General features: G+C 50.6%; 1 protein-coding gene across 7 annotated transcripts in view; it reads left to right on the top strand.

Moving 5' to 3' along the window:
- Positions 1–18843, top strand: part of PTPRN2 (protein tyrosine phosphatase receptor type N2) — a 1123220-nt gene that overhangs the window by 499101 nt on the left and 605276 nt on the right. For all 7 annotated transcript variants that reach the window (XM_024358152.3, XM_024358150.3, XM_024358149.3 and 4 more), the window contains one exon: positions 18508–18587. In XM_024358152.3, the coding sequence (XP_024213920.2) occupies positions 18508–18587 (80 nt within the window). The remainder of the gene's footprint in view (positions 1–18507; positions 18588–18843) is intronic.

The following is an 18843-nucleotide window of genomic DNA, read 5'->3' as shown; positions in this document are numbered from 1 at the left end:
GGGAGGAAGGGGAGGCAGCCGGGGGCGTGGGGGGAGGAAGGGGAGGCAGCTGGGATGCGGAACCCAGGAGTGAGGCCAGAGAAGAAGTGAGTCTTCAAGGCTGAGAAGCCCGGCTCCCCTCAAGGACCCAGGAACCCTGCACTCCGCACTGTCACCTTCTACCATCCTCTCTGGCCCTCCCCCGGCCCCGTTCCACGTCCCCCACTGCTTCCTTGCTTTCTCGCTTTCTCCCCAGCTCCTCGGTGGTCACGCTTTGCTTCATGTCTCCCACTCCTCTCCCATAAGGAGCGTCCCGTATTCACGAGATAAACGTCCTTCTTCTTCCAGTCCCCGAGCCCAGGCAACCCCATTCACCTTCACAGAGTCTCAGCAAAATGGTGGGACTGGCAGATGCCAGGCCGGTGCGGGCGAGGGAGGCGTGTGCCTCGGGGAGCCTCTGGTTTCACAGAGCAGCTGGGCCTCGCCCGTGCCTGCTCCCTGCCCCTGGCCCTCCTGGCCACCGCCTTCGCTGTCGGAAGATGGATTCTGAGCACGGACGGCTTCTCCGCTCTCCGGGAGCAGGGCTGGGCTTTGCCAGACTCAGTCCTGGGTAAGCATCACTCTCGGGCATCTCCCGCCTGAGGACACTGGCGGCCCCCTCTTTCCTACAGAGTCAAACCTGAGTCCCGCCGCCCGTCCCTCGGAGCCTTCGGGAATCTGGACCTCTCCACCTCCTCCCCAGGGAGCCCCCGCGGTGGCCTCACCCGCAGGATCCTTTGCGGGTCCCCTGCCCACATTGCAGAGCTGAAGTCTGATTCTTGCTGCGTCCAGCCCTTCTCCGAGGTCCCCAGTCCTGGCCAGGCAGAGGCTGCCCCACGCCTGGGTCTTGAGTTCTGGTGCCTGCGTGCGTGTGTGCTCATGTGCAGGGGAGCACGCAAGTCTTACTTCCACATCCTGTGCCTCACCTGGGCCCAGCAGCCACGGGCACACACTTGGCAAATGCACCGGCTCGAGGGACGGATGGGGGTGTGGGCTGTGCCTCGTTGGTGTCGCGAGGGGAGCAGCTCTGACAGGCGGGAGACACGGTCACGCGGTGCTGCCTGTCAGAGCATGTTCTCGGAGCTGCTCATTGTTCTGGGAAAGGAAAAGAGGCGGACAGGATGCGCAAGCTGTCACTCTCAGACTCTCCTGCGGTTTTGTGGAAGTGCTAGTTATGCTGAATATGTTTTGTTAGTGGTTATGTAGCTGTCACATAAATCCCATTATTTCTTATGACATCATTAGAGACCATTAAAACTGCATTAGCATGTGATGTAATTATGCCAGCAGACCCGCAGTGACCGCAGCCGGGTTTTACGACGTGATTGTGGCTGTCTGCGGCGGCGGTGATCGATGCCAGGCCGCCCTCCGCGGAATCTCGGGGAGATGGGCAGTGCTCCTGGGAAAAAGGATGCCAAAGACACATTCCCACGAGCCCCTGAGTCCACAGTGAGACGGGCTCTGTGACAGTTCTCTTACAGATGGCTTCGGTGGAGCTCCCACATCAGCCACGAGGACCGCCGGGGCATTCGGGGCACGCAGCCTAATTCTGTGATCAATCTTCATGTGCTCTCCTGGTGGGAGAAGCGTTTACTTTCTCATCTGTGTGATTTACTGGATTGATGAATACGGTGTCATTACCGAAGAGGCAGCAGTGGGAATTCTCAACCCTGATGCTTCTTGTTGGGGTCTTCTCTGTGCACGGGGCGCGGGAGATGCCTGTGCCTGCTCGATCCTGTGACAACCCCACTGCTGCCCGGGCCCCTCCACCTCCTTCCCCAGTGCCTGCCCCTCTCCCACCCTGCCAGTGGGAGAAGTCCCTGGGGTTTGCCGGGAAACTTCTGGAAAGTATGTTTCAGTTTCCGGGGGCAGAGTTGTGATTGTTTTGCCCCTAGTCTTGTCCCCATGCATAAGGGATTTACAAAGATGTTGTAGGCAGCGGGAATCCTGTGAGGGGTGAGAATGGTCCTTCATTCCCTGGGTTGGCTCTCTCATTTTCCCTGTGGCTTCGATGACTATAAAGCCCTGGATAATTTTGTCTACACATCAGGGCAGCGCAGATTAACCACTGCAGCGACAGTGCTGTGTGTTAGTAATATCACTCAAAGCCAAGAGCCCCCGCAGTGAGAAACTCCCAGGAGCCCCAGGGGAGGGTCTGGGTAAATGGCATTTGCATCTGGATGTGGTGTATCCACCACCTGCAGACTCCGGCCCTCGCGGGCAATGTTGCTACCTGTTTCACCTGTGTTCTGGATTTGCCAAGTGAGGAAGGTGGGGAATGGGGCCTCATGTTATGTAACTCTCCTTCCCAAACGGAGCCCAGGCTTCGTCTTCAGTGCCCTGTCTGAATATTGCAAGCAGTTGCAAAGGTGCAAGCTAGTGTCTTGAGACAGTGACATGAGGTTTTCCTGGAAATAAGGAATGTCAAGGAAATGTCACAGTACGTCAAAACTCCCCCGTCGTCCCGTCTTTAAGATGAGACAACAAGGGAAGACCACTGTGGATTTGCAAATAATAATTCTGTTTGAGTGAAAGGTGGCGTTTTTCAGGTTAAGTGAATCCCATGATTTGATTGAAGATATTTGTGTTTAAAATATTGCTGGAGCCTTGTTTCCTAGTATGAAATGATATGACCATTTAGGAGGAGAGCAGTTTCCTTATTTTCCTGAGCCTCAGTTTCCCCACAAGGACGGAGGTGGCCTGGGCATGTGGCTGAGACCCGGCTCTTAGAGGCCTCACACATGGTTCATGCTTTGCTGGTACCATCTTGAGACTCCTACAATTCTTCAACAAAGGGCCCCACAAATTATGTATATGGTTGTGAGGCCATGACAGGGTTGGAGAGACTCTAGGAAAAACTAGAATAACGTCTGCTGTGGAGGTTTGCAATACATGTTAGCTGGACAAATGCGCTATTTCACTGCTGTTAGGAAAAAAAACACTCTAATTTCTACTGTTAATGGATTCAGATTGGCAAGAAGAACCCATTCTTTTCTCTAGACTTTTCAATGCACTTCAAGTGTGAAGCATTGGGTAAATGCTGGATTTGGGTACTGGACACCAGGTAGTGAGGAGTTTCCCAGGCAGTTCTGAGTTTTCTTGTAAAGGCACTTTCATCCATAGGACTTGAATCTTTATCTCCTGGCCTGGTGCGGCGGCTCATGCCTGTAATCCCAGTACTTTGGGGGCTGAACTGGGAGGATCACTGGAGACCAGGAGTTTGAGACCAGCCAGGGCAACATAGCAAGACCTCGTCTCTGCAAAACCAGAACCAGAAAGTATACACTCCTACGCTCCTTGAAGGCAGGGCCTCGGTCTGTATTGCTCAATCATGCGTCATCAGTGACTAGAGTGGTTCTGGCCCATAACAGGGGCTTATTTGTTGAATGAGTGAATGAATGATTCCATGAAAGAATGGGCAGACTGGATTCAAAGGCACATGGGTTTGACTCTGTTTTTCTCAACTTGCTGTGAGACCCTGGGCAGATTACTGAAGCCACCTGGCCTCAGTGTGCTCCTCCATGGAGTAGAGACCATAATGTCTACATCAGAGTTGTAGAATTAAATGCCCTGCGTATGCAGATACTTAACACCAAATAAAGGGTAGCTTTCCAGATACATTATTAAAGTAATAAAATGTCTAAGCCAAGAAATATGTAAACACATGAACAAGTTAGATTTATATAGAAATGACACCAAACACTGTGGTAAAATATGCATTTTACTTATGACCTACACCGTCAATACTAGATACCCTGCTTGGCGTTATTCTTATTTTTCTCACCAGGACCAAACAAAAATCACTTCACTCTTCCGAATGTGTCTCTCCAGTCAGAGATGTTGCAGATGAGCTGATTGCAGGAGGCTTTGGGGCAGATGGGTGGGGCAGGTTATTCAGGACTCACCTCCTGCAGGAAAGTCTGAGACCTGCAACCCAGGGCAGGGAGGAATATAAACCTGCCCCAGTTACAGGACCCAGCGGCTCCTCCCACCACGGATGCTGGCCCATGAGTGTGCGTTACACTTCATTTGGGATTGCAAACTGGAGTTGTTTGAAGGCTGGCAGTTGCCTTCGGGAGTTAGCAGCCTGCGTGTCCAGAGAAACAAAAGTAAAACAAGAAACAAAACCAGAGTGAGCCACAGTGCCCAGGAGACCCTGAGGGATGGTGGGGACTGTGCAGTGGAGCCCTCAGGATCACTCAGGGGGAGGGGTTCTCACCTTTCCTGCCTGTCCTACAGCACCGAAGGCTGTGGCCAAGCTGCTGAGGCTTCGGGAAAAAGCCTGGGTCCTAATTCTTGGGTGAATGCTTCTATTTCTAAATGTTAGTCACTAATCATTCAGTCATGTGTTTGTGTAGCTCATTAATTCTTAAGCATCATGAGAGCGAAGCTGCAACAGAAAGCACAGATGGGGGCCGGGAGCAGTGGCTCATGCCTGTAATCCCAGCAGTTTGGGAGGCCGAGGTGGGCGGATCACGAGGTCAGGAGTTCGAGACCAGCCTGGCCAACATAGTGAAACCCCATCTCTACTTTAAAAAAAAAATTAGCTGAGCATGGTGGCGGGTGCCTGTAATCCCAGCTACTCGGGAGGCTGAGGCAGGAGAATCGCTTGAACCCGGGAGTCAGAGGTTGCAGTGAGCCGAGATCACGCCATTGCACTGCAGCCTGGGCGACAGTGCGAGACTCTGTCTGAAAACAAAAACAAAAACAAAACAAAACAAAAAAAACACAGATGGGGTGGCCCTGGTCCTTCGGGAATGGCGAGCGTTCTGCTGCTCCTGGTGAGATCCAGCCCACTCCTGTGCTGAGGGAACAAGGGTCTTCTCTTGGGACCGGTCATGCCACCCAGCAGGTGTAACAGGAAAGCAGCCTGCAGTAGAACTTCAAATGAGGCAAATGCTTCTAAAGTTCAAAGTCAAAGCATACATACTGAACAATCTGTTTTCTTCCAAATACTCCATGAGAAAAGTAAGCGGCAAGACATTCCCTGGCACAGAAAGGATTTCCCAAATCCCATGTAATGGCAAAGTAATTGCAAACAAGATACAATCTGCACAGTGATGCAGTTGCTCAATGCTTTAAGAAAATAAAGCATCATTAATAATTATGTTTTCATTAAGGCTTGCATGATGTTAAATTATCTTGCAATAACTGTGTGTGTCTTTGTTTCCTCATACATTCAAATAAGAATTGGTTCTCTGTTCTTCCTCCTTTGTAAGCTCTTAGGCTAGATATTTTGGGAAGTTATTGCCTCATGTACGAGAGGCAGGAATACACAATTGTGCAGGAAATGTGGTAAAATTAAAAGTGTGTGTAAGGAAAGTAGGTATGCATTATGCTATCCACGTGGAATTCCAGAGTTTTATGTTCCCAATGTCTCCTCTGTAAGAAGACATAGCTGGAATGAGGCATGCAAAGAGAATTCTGTAGCAGCCAGACGTGAGCTCAGTTTTTTATTGGTTTTCTGTCGGCAGCTTGGATTAGCCCAGCACCAAGCTGTGGGCTTGCCTGGAGTGAGGGACGCCAGTGAACAAGGAACAAGACTGGAGGAGGCAAGTTATCATCAGGAACGATTCAGGGAGCAAAAGCACAAACAGTGTGGGGGTCGGTCCAGCGGCAGAGTCAGGAAAGGACAGAGGTGCAGGCCTGCGTGTGGGTCTACAGTGTGGGGGTCGGTCCAGCGGCAGAGTCAGGAAAGGACAGAGGTGCAGGCCTGCGTGTGGGTCTACGGTGTGGGGGTCGGTCCAGCCGCAGAGTCAGGAAAGGACAGAGGTGCAGGCCTGCGTGTGGGTCTACGGTGTGGGGGTCGGTCCAGCGGCAGAGTCAGGAAAGGACGGTGCAGGCCTACGTGTGGGTCCACAGTGTGGGGGTCAGTCCAGCGGCAGAGTCAGGAAAGGACGGTGCAGGCCTGCGTGTGGGTCTACAGTGTGGGGGTCGGTCCAGCAGCAGAGTCAGGAAAGGACAGAGGTGCAGGCCTGCGTGTGGTTCTACAGTGTGGGGGTCGGTCCGGCGGCAGAGTCAGGAAAGGACGGTGAAGGCCTGCGTGTGGTTCTACGGTGTGGGGGTCGGTCCAGCAGCAGAGTCAGGAAAGGACAGAGGTGCAGGCCTGTGTGTGGTTCTACAGTGTGGGGGTTGGTCCAGCGGCAGAGTCAGGAAAGGACAGTGGTGCAGGCCTGCGTGTGGGTCTACGGTGTGGGGGTCGGTCCAGTGGCAGAGTCAGGAAAGGACAGAGGTGCAGGCCTGCGTGTGGGTCTACAGTGTGGGGGTCGGTCCAGCGGCAGAGTCAGGAAAGGACAGAGGTGCAGGCCTGTGTGTAGGTCTCACACTTATCCTCGTGCCTCGCAGAAGGCTCTCAGCCAAGAACGCCGAAGTTGTGATTCTAGTGGTGGCATTGATATTAGAATTGGACTATTTGGAGCTAGCACCTAAAACTACAAGGGTTTCAACTTATTCATCTATAAAATAGGGATTGCCAAACAAGTTGCCTTAGGTCAAATTTTGTGGTTGTTACCGAGCACCACAGCAGCGTGCTCTCTTGGTTTGCGCCCACCTACTCAAGGCCAGACACAGGGCTTGTTTCTTGGAAGTTCCCCTGTGCCTCTACCTTGAGGCTGAGGGGCTGGCTTTAGGGAGCCCCTAAAACATGTACTGTGTGTAGTGAGCTCTTCCAGGTTTTACCTGGCCTCAAATTATGTTCAGCCAGATATAGTAAGTCTCTTAAATCATGATTTTGTTTGATAATTTTGAGACCTTTATTAGCACTGTGTTTCTCTGAACATAATACTGACTAAGAAACAGAATGAGCAATTCACTAAATGTATAGCCCACAAGATGGGAAAGGTTTAATGCAAAAGGATTCTTAAGCTATAAACAGTATTTTAAGAAAGTGTCTAATTATGTTTGAATTAATATAAGCAATAAATACATACACATCTCTATCCACCAAACCACCCACCTACCCATTTTTCATCCATCCATCCGTCTACCTCCCCATCCATCCAGCCAGCCATCCACCCATATATCTATCCACTTATCCATCTCTCTACCCATCCATCCATCCTTCCACCCACCCACCCACCCACCCATCTATCCATCCATCCACCCACCCATCTATCCATCCATCCACCCACCCGTCTATCCATCCATCCACCCACCCATCTATCCATCCACCCACCCACCCATCTATCCATCCATCCACCCACCCATCCATCCATCCATCCACCCATCCTCCCTCCCACCCACTCACCTACATATATATACACACACACATATATATGTATATATATGCACATGTATATATGTATGCATATATACACACATATACATGTATATATGTGTATATATATCTCCACCCACCCATTCACCCATCTACTCATCCATCTACCCACTCACCCAACCATCTCTCTACCCATCTATCACCTATCCCTCACCCATCCACCCACCCAACCATTTCTCTACTCATCTATCACCTATCCCTCACCCATCCACCCACCCAACCATCTCTCTACCTATCCCTCACCCACCCATCTCTCTACCCAACCATCTATCACCTATCCCTCACCCACCCACCCACCCAACCATCTCTCTACCCATCCATCACCGATCCCTCACCCATCCACCCACCCACCCACCCAACCATCTCTCTACTCATCCATCTATCACCTATCCCCCACCCCCCATCTCTCTACCCATCCATCACCTATCCCTCACCCACCCACCCAACCATCTCTCTACCCATCCATCTATCACCTATCCCTCACTCACCCACCCACCCATCTCTCTACCCATCCATCACCTATCCCTCACCCATCCACCCACCCAACCATCTCTCTACCCATCCATCTATCACCTATCCTTCACCCACCCAACCATCTCTCTACCCGTCCATCACCTATCTTCCACCCACCCAACCATCTCTCTACTCATCTATCTATCACCTGTCCCTCACCCATCCACCCAACCATCTCTCTACCCATCCATCACCTATCTCTCACCCACCCACCCACTCACCCAACCATCTCTCTACCCAACCGTCTATCACCTATCCCTCACACACCCATCTATTCATGTTATGGGCTTCACTCCAAATCCAGGTGTCAAATAGACAAAGCACAGGTCAGTCTGTCAAGCCAGCAGAGAGCATGCTAGTAAAATAAACAAACAAAAAACAGTCTACAGAAGTTTTGTTTTTTTCATTTCTAAACAACTTTCAAGAAAATTCACCAGTTGAAAAGAGAAGCATTTACTTTTATGTTGGTTGTAAAGCATCAACATTAAATGATTAACTTTAAAACTATATTTGTTGCCATATATGCCTTGGCTATCTTCTTTTTATCCACAAAAAGTCAAGGGAATCTAGTACCTGAGGCCTGTCTTTATTTAAACGGACTACAAACTTGTTAACTACTGCTTAGGCAGTGTCTATTCAGAAAACCGTAGTCAAATGTGTTACATTTATTGTAGCCCTTAAAGGTTGACTTGATACAAATAAGCCTGTGTTATGTATCGACTGTATAGTCGTTACTATACAGAAATAACAACTCCCAGACTAACCCAACCAAATGGAAGCCTCGGTTCTTATTTAAAACCATTTCCGAAACATGGAAGCTTTTGTCAGAGATTTGTTCATCTTCTTCATTCTCACCCGGACAGTTGGTCTAAGAACAGATGGAGCTCTGTGTTTTCTTTCCTGTGGTTAAAGTGTCATGCCCTGAAAACTAATATTCAGAAAATCACTTTGAGATATATGATTGCTAAGACAACAAATATGAGTACATCAGTATATTGATGTTCTAAAGGCAGATAATTATATGTATTTTTAAATTATTTCACTCATAAAAGTAGGGGAAAAAGAGATTTCCAAATAGTCCTCAGTTAAGAAAAGGCCTTTTACGCAGAACTCTTACACTCAACAGTCTGGTTGTTGGAGGGCTGGTATGTTTGTCTCATAAGTCTTGAGTGATAGGAGTATCCTAGAACACAAGCAATAAAATCAGTGTTAAAATGCTAGATGTCACTTCTCTTCTTTGTTGGCATGTTTTATGACCATAAAAAGAAATGAGCAATTATCAATATGTAGTAAAGTATCAAGTGGAACCACTGAGTGATAAAGAACTCAGGAATAAATGGAATGATATTTAAAATAGAGGTAACTATAGCTAAAATTACAGTGATGAAACGATCTCTTATCTATGTACAACATATATGGTTTCCTTATTTTGGTTAAAGGTAGTTTTAAGTCAGTGAATTCTGTAGAATCTCAGGGATATATTTTTTCATGTTATTTCCAGCCCAATTAGGAGATGACTCCTAGCGGCAATAAATAGCTTTTGTTTCTCCTAATGTATTCTTCATAGAACCCATGTGAACACATTGTTTGAGTATCACACCTCTGAGGGCTCTAGGCAGCAGATGTGTGTGAAGACTCCCTCTTTCATCAGGGGAGGAAGGGTTTGTGTGAAGACTCCCTCGTTCATCAGTGGAAGAAGGATGTGTGTGAAGACTCCCTCTTTCGTCAGGGGAAGACGGGTTTGTGTGAAGACCCCTCTTTTATCAGGGGAGGAAGGATGTGTGTGAAGACTCCCTCTTTCGTCAGGGGAAGACGGGTTTGTGTGAAGACCCCCTCTTTTATCAGGGGAGGAAGGATGTGTGTGAAGACTCCCTCTTTCATCAGGGGAAGAAGGATTTGTGTGAAGACTCCCTCTTTCATCAGGGGAAGAAGGATTTGTGTGAACACTCCCCTTTTCATCAGGGGAAGAAGGTTTGTGTGAAGACCCCCTCTTTTGTCAGGGGAAAAAGGTTTGTGTGAAGACCCCCTATTTTATCAGGGGAGGAAGGATGTGTGTGAAGACTCCCTCTTTCATCAGGGGAGGAAGGGTTTGTGTGAAGACTCCCTCTTTCGTCAGGGGAAGAAGCCTTTGTGTGAAGACTCCCTCTTTCATCAGGGGAAGAAGGATTTGTCTGAACACTCCCCTTTTCATCAGGAGAAGAAGGTTTGTGTGAAGACCCCCTCTTTCGTCAGGGGAAGAAGGTTTGTGTGAAAACCCCCTCTTTTATCAGGGGAGGAAGGATGTGTGTGAAGACCCCCTCTTTCATCAGGGGAAGAAGGTTTGTGTGAAGACTCCCTCTTTCATCAGGGGAAGAAGGTTTGTGTGAAGACTCCCTCTTTCATCAGGGGAAGAAGGTTTGTGTGAAGACTCCCCGAAAGTCAGGGGAAGAAGGATGTGTGTGAAGATTCCCTCTTTCATCAGGGGAAGAAGGTTGTGTGAAGACTCCCTCTTTCATCAGGGGAAGAAGGTTTGTGTGAAGACTCCCTCTTTCATCAGGGGAAGAAGGTTTGTGTGAAGACTCCCCCTTTCGTCAGGGGAAGAATGATGTGTGTGAAGACTCCCTCTTTCATCAGGGGAAGAAGGTTTGTGTGAAGACTCCCCCTTTCATCAGAGGAAGAAGGATGTGTGTGAAGACTCCCTCTTTCATCAGGGGAAGAAGGTTTGTGTGAAGACTCCCTCTTTCATCAGGGGAAGAAGGTTTGTGTGAAGACTCCCCGAAAGTCAGGGGAAGAAGGTTTGTGTGAAGACTCCCTCTTTCATCAGGGGAAGAAGGGTTTGTGTGAAGACTCCCCCTTTCGTCAGGGGAAGAATGATGTGTGTGAAGACTCCCTCTTTCATCAGGGGAAGAAGGTTTGCGTGAAGACTCCCTCTTTCATCAGGGGAAGAAGGTTTGTGTGAAGACTCCCTCTTTCATCAGAGGAAGAAGGTTTGTGTGAAGACTCCCTCTTCATCAGGGGAAGAAGGTTTGTGTGAAGACTCCCCCTTTCATCAGGGGAAGAAGGTTTGTGTGAAGACTCCCTCTTTCATCAGGGGAAGAAGGTTTGCGTGAAGACTCCCTCTTTCATCAGGGGAAGAAGGTTTGCGTGAAGACTCCCTCTTTCATCAGGGGAAGAAGGTTTGTGTGAAGACTCCCTCTTTCATCAGGGGAAGAAGGTTTGTGTGAAGACTCCCTCTTTCATCAGGGGAAGAAGGATGTGTGTGAAGACTCCCTCTTTCATCAGGGGAAGAAGGTTTGTGTGAAGACTCCCTCTTTCATCAGGGGAAGAAGGTTTGTGTGAAGACTCCCTCTTTCATCAGGGGAAGAAGGTTTGTGTGAAGACTCCCTCTTTCATCAGGGGAAGAAGGATGTGTGTGAAGACTCCCTCTTTCATCAGGGGAAGAAGGTTTGTGTGAAGACTCCCTCTTTCATCAGGGGAAGAAGGTTTGCGTGAAGACTCCCTCTTTCATCAGGGGAAGAAGGTTTGCGTGAAGACTCCCTCTTTCATCAGGGGAAGAAGGTTTGCGTGAAGACTCCCTCTTTCATCAGGGGAAGAAGGTTTGCGTGAAGACTCCCTCTTTCATCAGGGGAAGAAGGTTTGCGTGAAGACTCCCTCTTTCATCAGGGGAAGAAGGTTTGCGTGAAGACTCCCTCTTTCATCAGGGGAAGAAGGTTTGCGTGAAGACTCCCTCTTTCATCAGGGGAAGAAGGATGTGTGTGAAGACTCCCTCTTTCCTCAGGGGAAGAAGGATGTGTGTGAAGACTCCCGCTTTCATCAGGGGAAGAAGGGTTTGTGTGAAGACTCCCTCTTTCATCAGGGGAAGAAGGATGTGTGTGAAGACTCTCCCTTTCATCAGGGGAAGAAGGTTTATGTGAAGACTCCCTCTTTCATCAGGGGAAGAAGGATGTGTGTGAAGACTCCCCTTTCATCTGGGGAAGAAGGATGTGTGTGAAGACTCCCTCTTTCATCAGAGGAAGAAGGTTTGTGTGAAGACTCCCTCTTCATCAGGGGAAGAAGGTTTGTGTGAAGACTCTCCCTTTCATCAGGGGAAGAAGGTTTATGTGAAGACTCCCTCTTTCATCAGGGGAAGAAGGATGTGTGTGAAGACTCCCCTTTCATCTGGGGAAGAAGGATGTGTGTGAAGACTCCCTCTTTCATCAGGGGAAGAAGGTTTGTGTGAAGACTCCCTCTTCATCAGGGGAAGAAGGTTTGCGTGAAGACTCCCTCTTTCATCAGGGGAAGAAGGTTTGTGTGAAGACTCCCTCTTTCATCAGGGGAAGAAGGATGTGTGTGAAGACTCTCCCTTTCATCAGGGGAAGAAGGTTTGTGTGAAGACTCCCTCCTTCATCAGGGGAAGAAGCGTTTGCATCTGAGTGGGCAGCATTCCTTTTTGGCATTTCTTCCACCCTAAATAGGAGTCACCTTTCACGGTAAGTGAATTTGACTGTCAAAAGGTGGATGGTTCTCCCAGGAACAGTGACTCAGAAACTCCTCCTGCTCTTGCATCAGACGCTTCTTACCCGTAGATGTGCCTGGCACGACCATCGGGACGACACTTTCAAGATCTACCCTGACGTGGCCATTTACAGATTCCTCATGAGATCTTCACTGCATGGTCCAGGGTCGGGAAAGAGACAGTCCCCTCCCTTGTATCAACCACGTCATTCCCGAAGGAAAGCAACCAGGCTCCCTGAGAAAGCAGTACAGCATGCGGGGACTGTGTGAACCCACACAAGCCATAGTCAATTTAGAGAGTGGATTTTATGGAAGAATTTGGAGGAGGAGCAGACCCCTCCTGACTGAGCAGGGCACAGACTGACAGCTTTGGTTCAGAGGGAACCCTGTTGCATGTCAGCTATCCTGCCCGATCCTCCAATGCCCTGCAATGTTTGTCTTGTTCCCCCGATTTTGCAGGGTAAATAATGTAATGTGCAAAATCGCCCTGTGAGGAAGTGGCGGTTAAACAAACAATTGGATCTCAAGCTTTGTAAGCTCCAGTGCTCCCATCCTCTCTACAGTATAAAATTGAAAAATGTGAAGAAGATAATAAGGTTATTGATGTGTGTGAAAGCGCTTCAACACAGATGCTAGGCAGTCGATGATCCTGTTCATTCGCAGATTCTGTATTTGCAAATTAATTTGTAACCCCAAATCAATGCTTATGCCAAAGTCATTCCTGGACACACACAGAGCCATAAAGTTCAGGTTGCCTGACATGCCTGTGCTCAGGTGGGAGAGGACAGCTCCGCCTTCTCGTTTCAGCTCATACTGTAAAACAAGGCTTCTCTTCATGGTCTATTGAGTGCCACATTTTCCACATTTTTTGTGCTTTTCGTTGGTGGTTTTGTTGTTTAAATGGCCCCAGCACAGTGCTGAGTGCTGACTGGTGTTCCTAGTGTTGTAACTGGCTCAAGTCCAGCTGTTTGCCACTCAGAGGCCGAAAACATGAGAGTGAGATGTGGGCAGAGGAAAGCAGTTATTAATCAAACGCTGGCAGCTGGGGAATGGCCAGGCTCATGCCTTTAACAGACCATTCCCCCTTTTTGGCTGAGTGAGGGGTTTAAGGAGGAAAAGGCATGGAGCTGTGTGGAGTGGTGCAGGAGGACGCCAGGCTGTGTGTCTGTTCTGATGGTTATCTCATCGTGCAGAGGCCCGGTTTGTATCATTGTGGCTTCAGCCTGGGAGCGGTGGGCTACCTGTTCCTAACTCCCCCTCAGCGGAGGATTCTGCAGCTCGGTCTCTCTGCCTGTTCTGTTTGAAAATTGGCCCCTGGAATTTCTAAGCAGGTCTGTAATTAGACAGGTGAGCACTGTGTAAGGAGTGCCTGGTGGAGAAGGGAGCCATGAAGAATTTCACAGTATGCTTCAAAGCCAAAGCAGGAATGGGAAGGAAGTGCTCTAACTGTGTGTGAGGCCGGGACACGTGGTTACAATGTGCCTGACAGAGAAAACACCCATGTGGATGGGCGTCGTGTATGTGGATGGGCGTCATGGGTGTGGATGGGCATCGTGGGTGTGGATGGGCGTCGTGGGTGTGGATGGGCATCATGGGTGTGGATGGGCGTCGTGGGTGTGGATGGGCATCGTGGTTGTGGATGGGCATCGTGGTTGTGGATGGGCGTCGTGGGTGTGGATGGGCATGTGTGGATGGGCATCGTGGGTGTGGATGGGCGTCATGGGTGTGGATGGGTGTCATGGGTGTGGATGGGCGTCATGGGTGTGGATGGGCATGTGTGGATGGGCGTCATGGGTGTGGATGGGCGTCATGGGTGTGGATGGGTATCTGTGTGGATGGGCGTCATGGGTGTGGATGGGCGTCATGGGTGTGGATGGTCATGTGTGGATGGGCGTCATGGGTGTGGATGGGCGTCGTGGGTGTGGATGGGTATCTGTGTGGATGGGCGTCATGGGTGTGGATGGGCGTCGTGGGTGTGGATGGGTATCTGTGTGGATGGGCGTCGAGGGTGTGGATGGGCGTCGTGGGTGTGGATGGGTATCTGTGTGGATGGGCGTCGAGGGTGTGGATGGGCGTCGAGGGTGTGGATGGGTATCTGTGTGGATGGGCGTCGAGGGTGTGGATGGGCGTGGTGGGTATGGATGGGCGTCATGGGTGTGGATGGGTGTCGTGGGAATGTATGGGCATCCATGTGGATGGGCGTCGTGGGTGTGGATGGGCGTGGTGGGTGTGGATGGGCGTCATGGGTGTGGATGGGCATCTGTGGATGGGCATCGAGGGTGTGGATGGGCGTGGTGGATGTGGATGGGCGTCATGGGTGTGGATGGGCATCTGTGTGGATGGGCGTCGTGGGTGTGGATGGGTGTCGTGGGAATGTATGGGCATCCGTGTGGATGGGCGTCGTGGGTGTGGGTGGGCATCGTGGGTGTGGATGAGCGTCGTGGGTGTGGATGGGCGTGGTGGGTGTGGATGGGCGTCGTGGGTGTGGATGGGCGTCGTGGGTGTGGATGGGTGTCGTGGGAATGTATGGGCATCTGTGTGGATGGGTGTCGTGGGTGTGGATGGGCGTCGTGGGTGTGGGGGGGCGTCGTGGGTGTGGATGAGCGTCGTGGGTGTGGATGGGCGTCGTGGGTGTGGATGGGCATCGAGGGTGTGGATGGGCGTCGGTGTGGATGGGCGTGGTGGGTGTGGATGGGCGTCGAGGATGTGGATGGGCGTCGTGGGTGTGGATGGGCGTCGAGGGTGTGGATGGGTGTCGTGGGTGTGGATGGGAGTTGTGGGAGTGTATGGGCATCCGTGTGGATGGGCATCGTGGGTGTGGATGAGTGTCGTGGGAGTGTATGGGCATCTGTGTGCATGGGCATCGTGGGTGTGGATGAGTGTCGTGGGAGTGTATGGGCATCTGTGTGGATGGGCGTCGAGGATGTGGATGAGTGTCGTGGGTGTGGATGGGCGTCGTGGGTGTTTTCTCCCCAAGAGCTGTAATATTAGGTGCAATACTTGCTCCTAAGAGACTCTGCAGGGCTCTAGGCATCTCTGTTTTACTTTTTATTTCCTGATTAGTACAGAAATTCCCCTTTTGATGCTGGCAATATGCACATGGGATTTATTCAGTTTTCCCCAAATGTCTAAAGAGACAGAAAGCTAAACAAGATGGCAGAGACAACCAAGGCTCCCTGGTTAGAAAGAAGTTGGTGGGAAGGCTGATCTCACTCCCTCCCCAGAAGCCTCTCACCTGGACCACACAGCACTCAGCCATCTGCCACCTGCACAGCAGACGTGGCGGGTGGGGGGAGGGGGGGTGGCGGGTGGGGTTGGTAACAAATGCCAGGGCAAGTTCATCTTGTGGGGAGGGATCTCTGCTGCTGATGGTGCTGGGGGCAGAGCCAGCAGCTCAGCTCTGGAGCCCCCAGTGTTGCCCCTGTTTACTGCAGACCCGCTGGGCCTGGCCACCAGAGTTTATTGAAAACCAGGGTCTCCTAGGCCAAAGCAAGTCCAAGAGGACCTATGGGCCTTGCCACACTCGACAGCTGAGTAAACTGAGGCCCAGCGGAAGGGCCCAGGAGGGCCACAGAACAGTGACTCATGGAGTTAGACCTGTACTGGGGCCTTGGGATAGAGACTTCTTCCCACGTCAGAGCAGCCACTATGGGTTTTAGGGAAGAGCCTGCACATATTCAAGTTAGGGAAGGTTACGCAGTTGGGGTCACGTTACCCACCGAGTCTCCTCCGGAGACGGCTCCTCATGCCCCGTCCTCCCACAGGGTTCCTGAGAGCACAAGGGCCAGAGCCAGGGCTCAGTGCACCGTGGCCGCAGGCACCTGGGTCTTGCCGGGGCTGACAGCGACGGTCACTGGGTGCTCACCGCCTGCGAGATGTACCCCGAGGGTGTCAGGAGCACTCCCTGGTGATGACCACAGCCCCACGCGATGGTGACGCTCGGCTTGCGTGCAAGGAAGGACACGGGCTGTGTGGGCCTCTCCTGCGGCCCCCACGTGAAATACGGGGCCATGTATGGGTCACATGCTTCTTCATAGCATAGGGGTCTGGGTCTTTGGACTCTGAGGAACCAAGAACCTCCTCATAGCCTTTAGAGAAAACTTTCAGCACGTGAGGGAAAAATTAGGTTTAGGAAATTCCAGTCCCATCTGTCAGGGAATCTTCAGATGTGGTCGAGATTCACAGTTTCACAGATGCCGTGTGTAAGCTTGAAGCCCTGTGGCTGAGCTCTCTGTCCTCAGCGTTGTTTCAGGGGTACATGAGTGCTGCTTGTGTTAATGAGGACTTTCTCTTAATTTTAGGAAACCATTCAACCAAAATGTTGAACCGGTCACAAATATGAATTGATCACCTCCTGCGTGGGTGAGGCCGTGGCAGAAACCATCATGCATGCCTCAAAGAGCCCATCCTCTGCTCGGGAAGAAGGAAAACATCTATAAAACGTCTGGTGTGCCATTTGAGCACTAAATATCAGGCACCCAGGGCCCTTCTGGAAGACTGTGGAGACAGGGAGAATCGGCCACTCTCACAGTGCTCACTCGGGAGTAGGGCTTTGAGAGGGGGTAGAACTCAGCACTCATGAGCGAGTGGAATATCGTTGGCAGGAGAGCTGCAGTCCAGGGAGGGAGTGGCCTCCTCCTTTCCGAGGGCCCATAGTGGGGACCAGCAGAGGGCCCAGCCGAGGCACCGTAGACGGGCCTGGGGCCTGGGCTCGAGAAGACACCAGCTCCTGCTCCATGGTCATCCCTGGAGGCGGCTTCCAAGGGCATTTTGCATGCAGTAGAGCTGGACGCAGGAAGTCACTCAGCTCTGCTGTGACAGGGCACAGGCTTGGACTAGAAGATCACAGTAGGAACCAAGAGACAGTGGTGGACATGGTGCATTTTCCAAGGGTTTCCGCAGAATTTGGTGACTAGCTGGATATTCCTGGCATAAGGAAGCCAAAGGGAATATCTGTAAGGTTAGAATGCTGTTTGCTCCTCAGAGCAGGCGCTGATTCAAGGGAGACCTTGTTGAGTTCAAAGTGATGCTAAGACTTCCACATGGAACATTCAGCCATGGTGTTAGGATGGTAATTGTGCTGCCTCATAATGGCATGACAGTCCCCTTCACCAAGGGCTTGCACGTGGAGGAGCTGGCCCTGGCTGGGAGAATGAGCAAAAATCCCAAGGAGGAAGACCAGAGGTTGGGACTAAGGTATCATGAGCAGAGATATCTGAATCAAAAATACATGTGAGGTTGAAAGGATTTTGGGTGCAATATCCACAGCCTCGGTGTCATATGCTGCCTTGGGATGAGCCTGTGGTGGAGGGTGTGTGGCTGCAGTGGGGACAGCAAGGGACCCTGGGCTACATGGTACCCAGTTTCACAGCTTAGATGTCAGTGCAGGCACCTCCCAGGGACCAGGAAGCAACAGTCTTAGCTGCCCTCTCCCACCTAAATTGGGTCCTCTTCGCATTTCCTGTCTGTTCCGGGGATTTACTTCTTAGAAGACATTTAAGGGGTCTGTTCCAGGAAGAGCTATCTGTGACTGTCATCTGTGGACATGGGGTCAGTCTGTCTGTCTTTGGGAATGGACCCTGGATTCCTAATTCATTTTGAGATGGCTGTAGGCACAATAATCAGTTTCTACTGCATATGGGGTCTTCAGATGAATTAAATGGTTTAAAAAGTAAGGTATTTTTTCAAAATTGTGGTTGACATAGCATTTAAAAAGCTTCACACAATTTTGATAATTCCTGTCTGGCAATTCCCTGCCAGTTGTTTTTATACAGAGTAGTTCTTAATGACTTTGGTAGTTTTTTAAATGGTTCCTGTCAAAAGAGTTTAAAAAATACTAGTCTCTTTCCTCTCTGCTCTAGATTCATACATCTCCCTTGGGGACCAAAGACTAAAATCTATTTCAATAACAACTTTTCTTTTTCTCTAGCAAGAATATCTGCTTGCTGTTGCTGGGTTCGGAGGTTGATGTGAATTTTTTAGGATAGCATATTACACTGTGATGTGTGTTTTGGAAAAGCAAAGCCCAAAAACGGAATTCCTGGCAAATGGAAACAAAGGTCATGGTGTGAAGGAAAACCGACGTCCGGTGGAGTCGACGCCTGGAGCCACAGCGGCCTTGGATGTTTGCGTTTTTAAAAACACACCAGTGTTTTCCATGTCGTTTTCAGAAAAGCAGTGTGGTGCGTAGACTTCGTTATGAACTTATTTTAAATTATCCCTTTCAGGGTTCTCGGACCAGCAGTGACCTTCAAAGTGAGCGCCAATGTCCAAAACGTGACCACTGAGGATGTGGAGAAGGCCACAGGTGAGGCTGTTTCTGCACACACGTACACGCGCACACACGTGTGCGCACACACACACACACGCACAGCCAGGGCAGAGAGAGACTCACACTACCCACATGGGGCAACCCAGAGGAAGGTCTCAGTTTCCGTGGAAATCTGGTGTGCAGTGAGGGGACGAGGGGCAGTCACAGGGCAATGTGGCTGTCCGTGGGCACCATCTGGGATTTCACTGTGTGGAGAGGGACTGGGCTGCCCTGATGTGTGGAACTGGCTCAG

Source organism: Pan troglodytes, chromosome 6 (genome assembly GCF_028858775.2).
Source record: "Pan troglodytes isolate AG18354 chromosome 6, NHGRI_mPanTro3-v2.0_pri, whole genome shotgun sequence".
Classification (NCBI taxonomy): Eukaryota; Metazoa; Chordata; class Mammalia; order Primates; family Hominidae; genus Pan; species Pan troglodytes.
The sequence above is the reverse complement of the archived record's forward strand: the minus strand, read 5'-3'. Positions and strand labels throughout refer to the sequence as shown.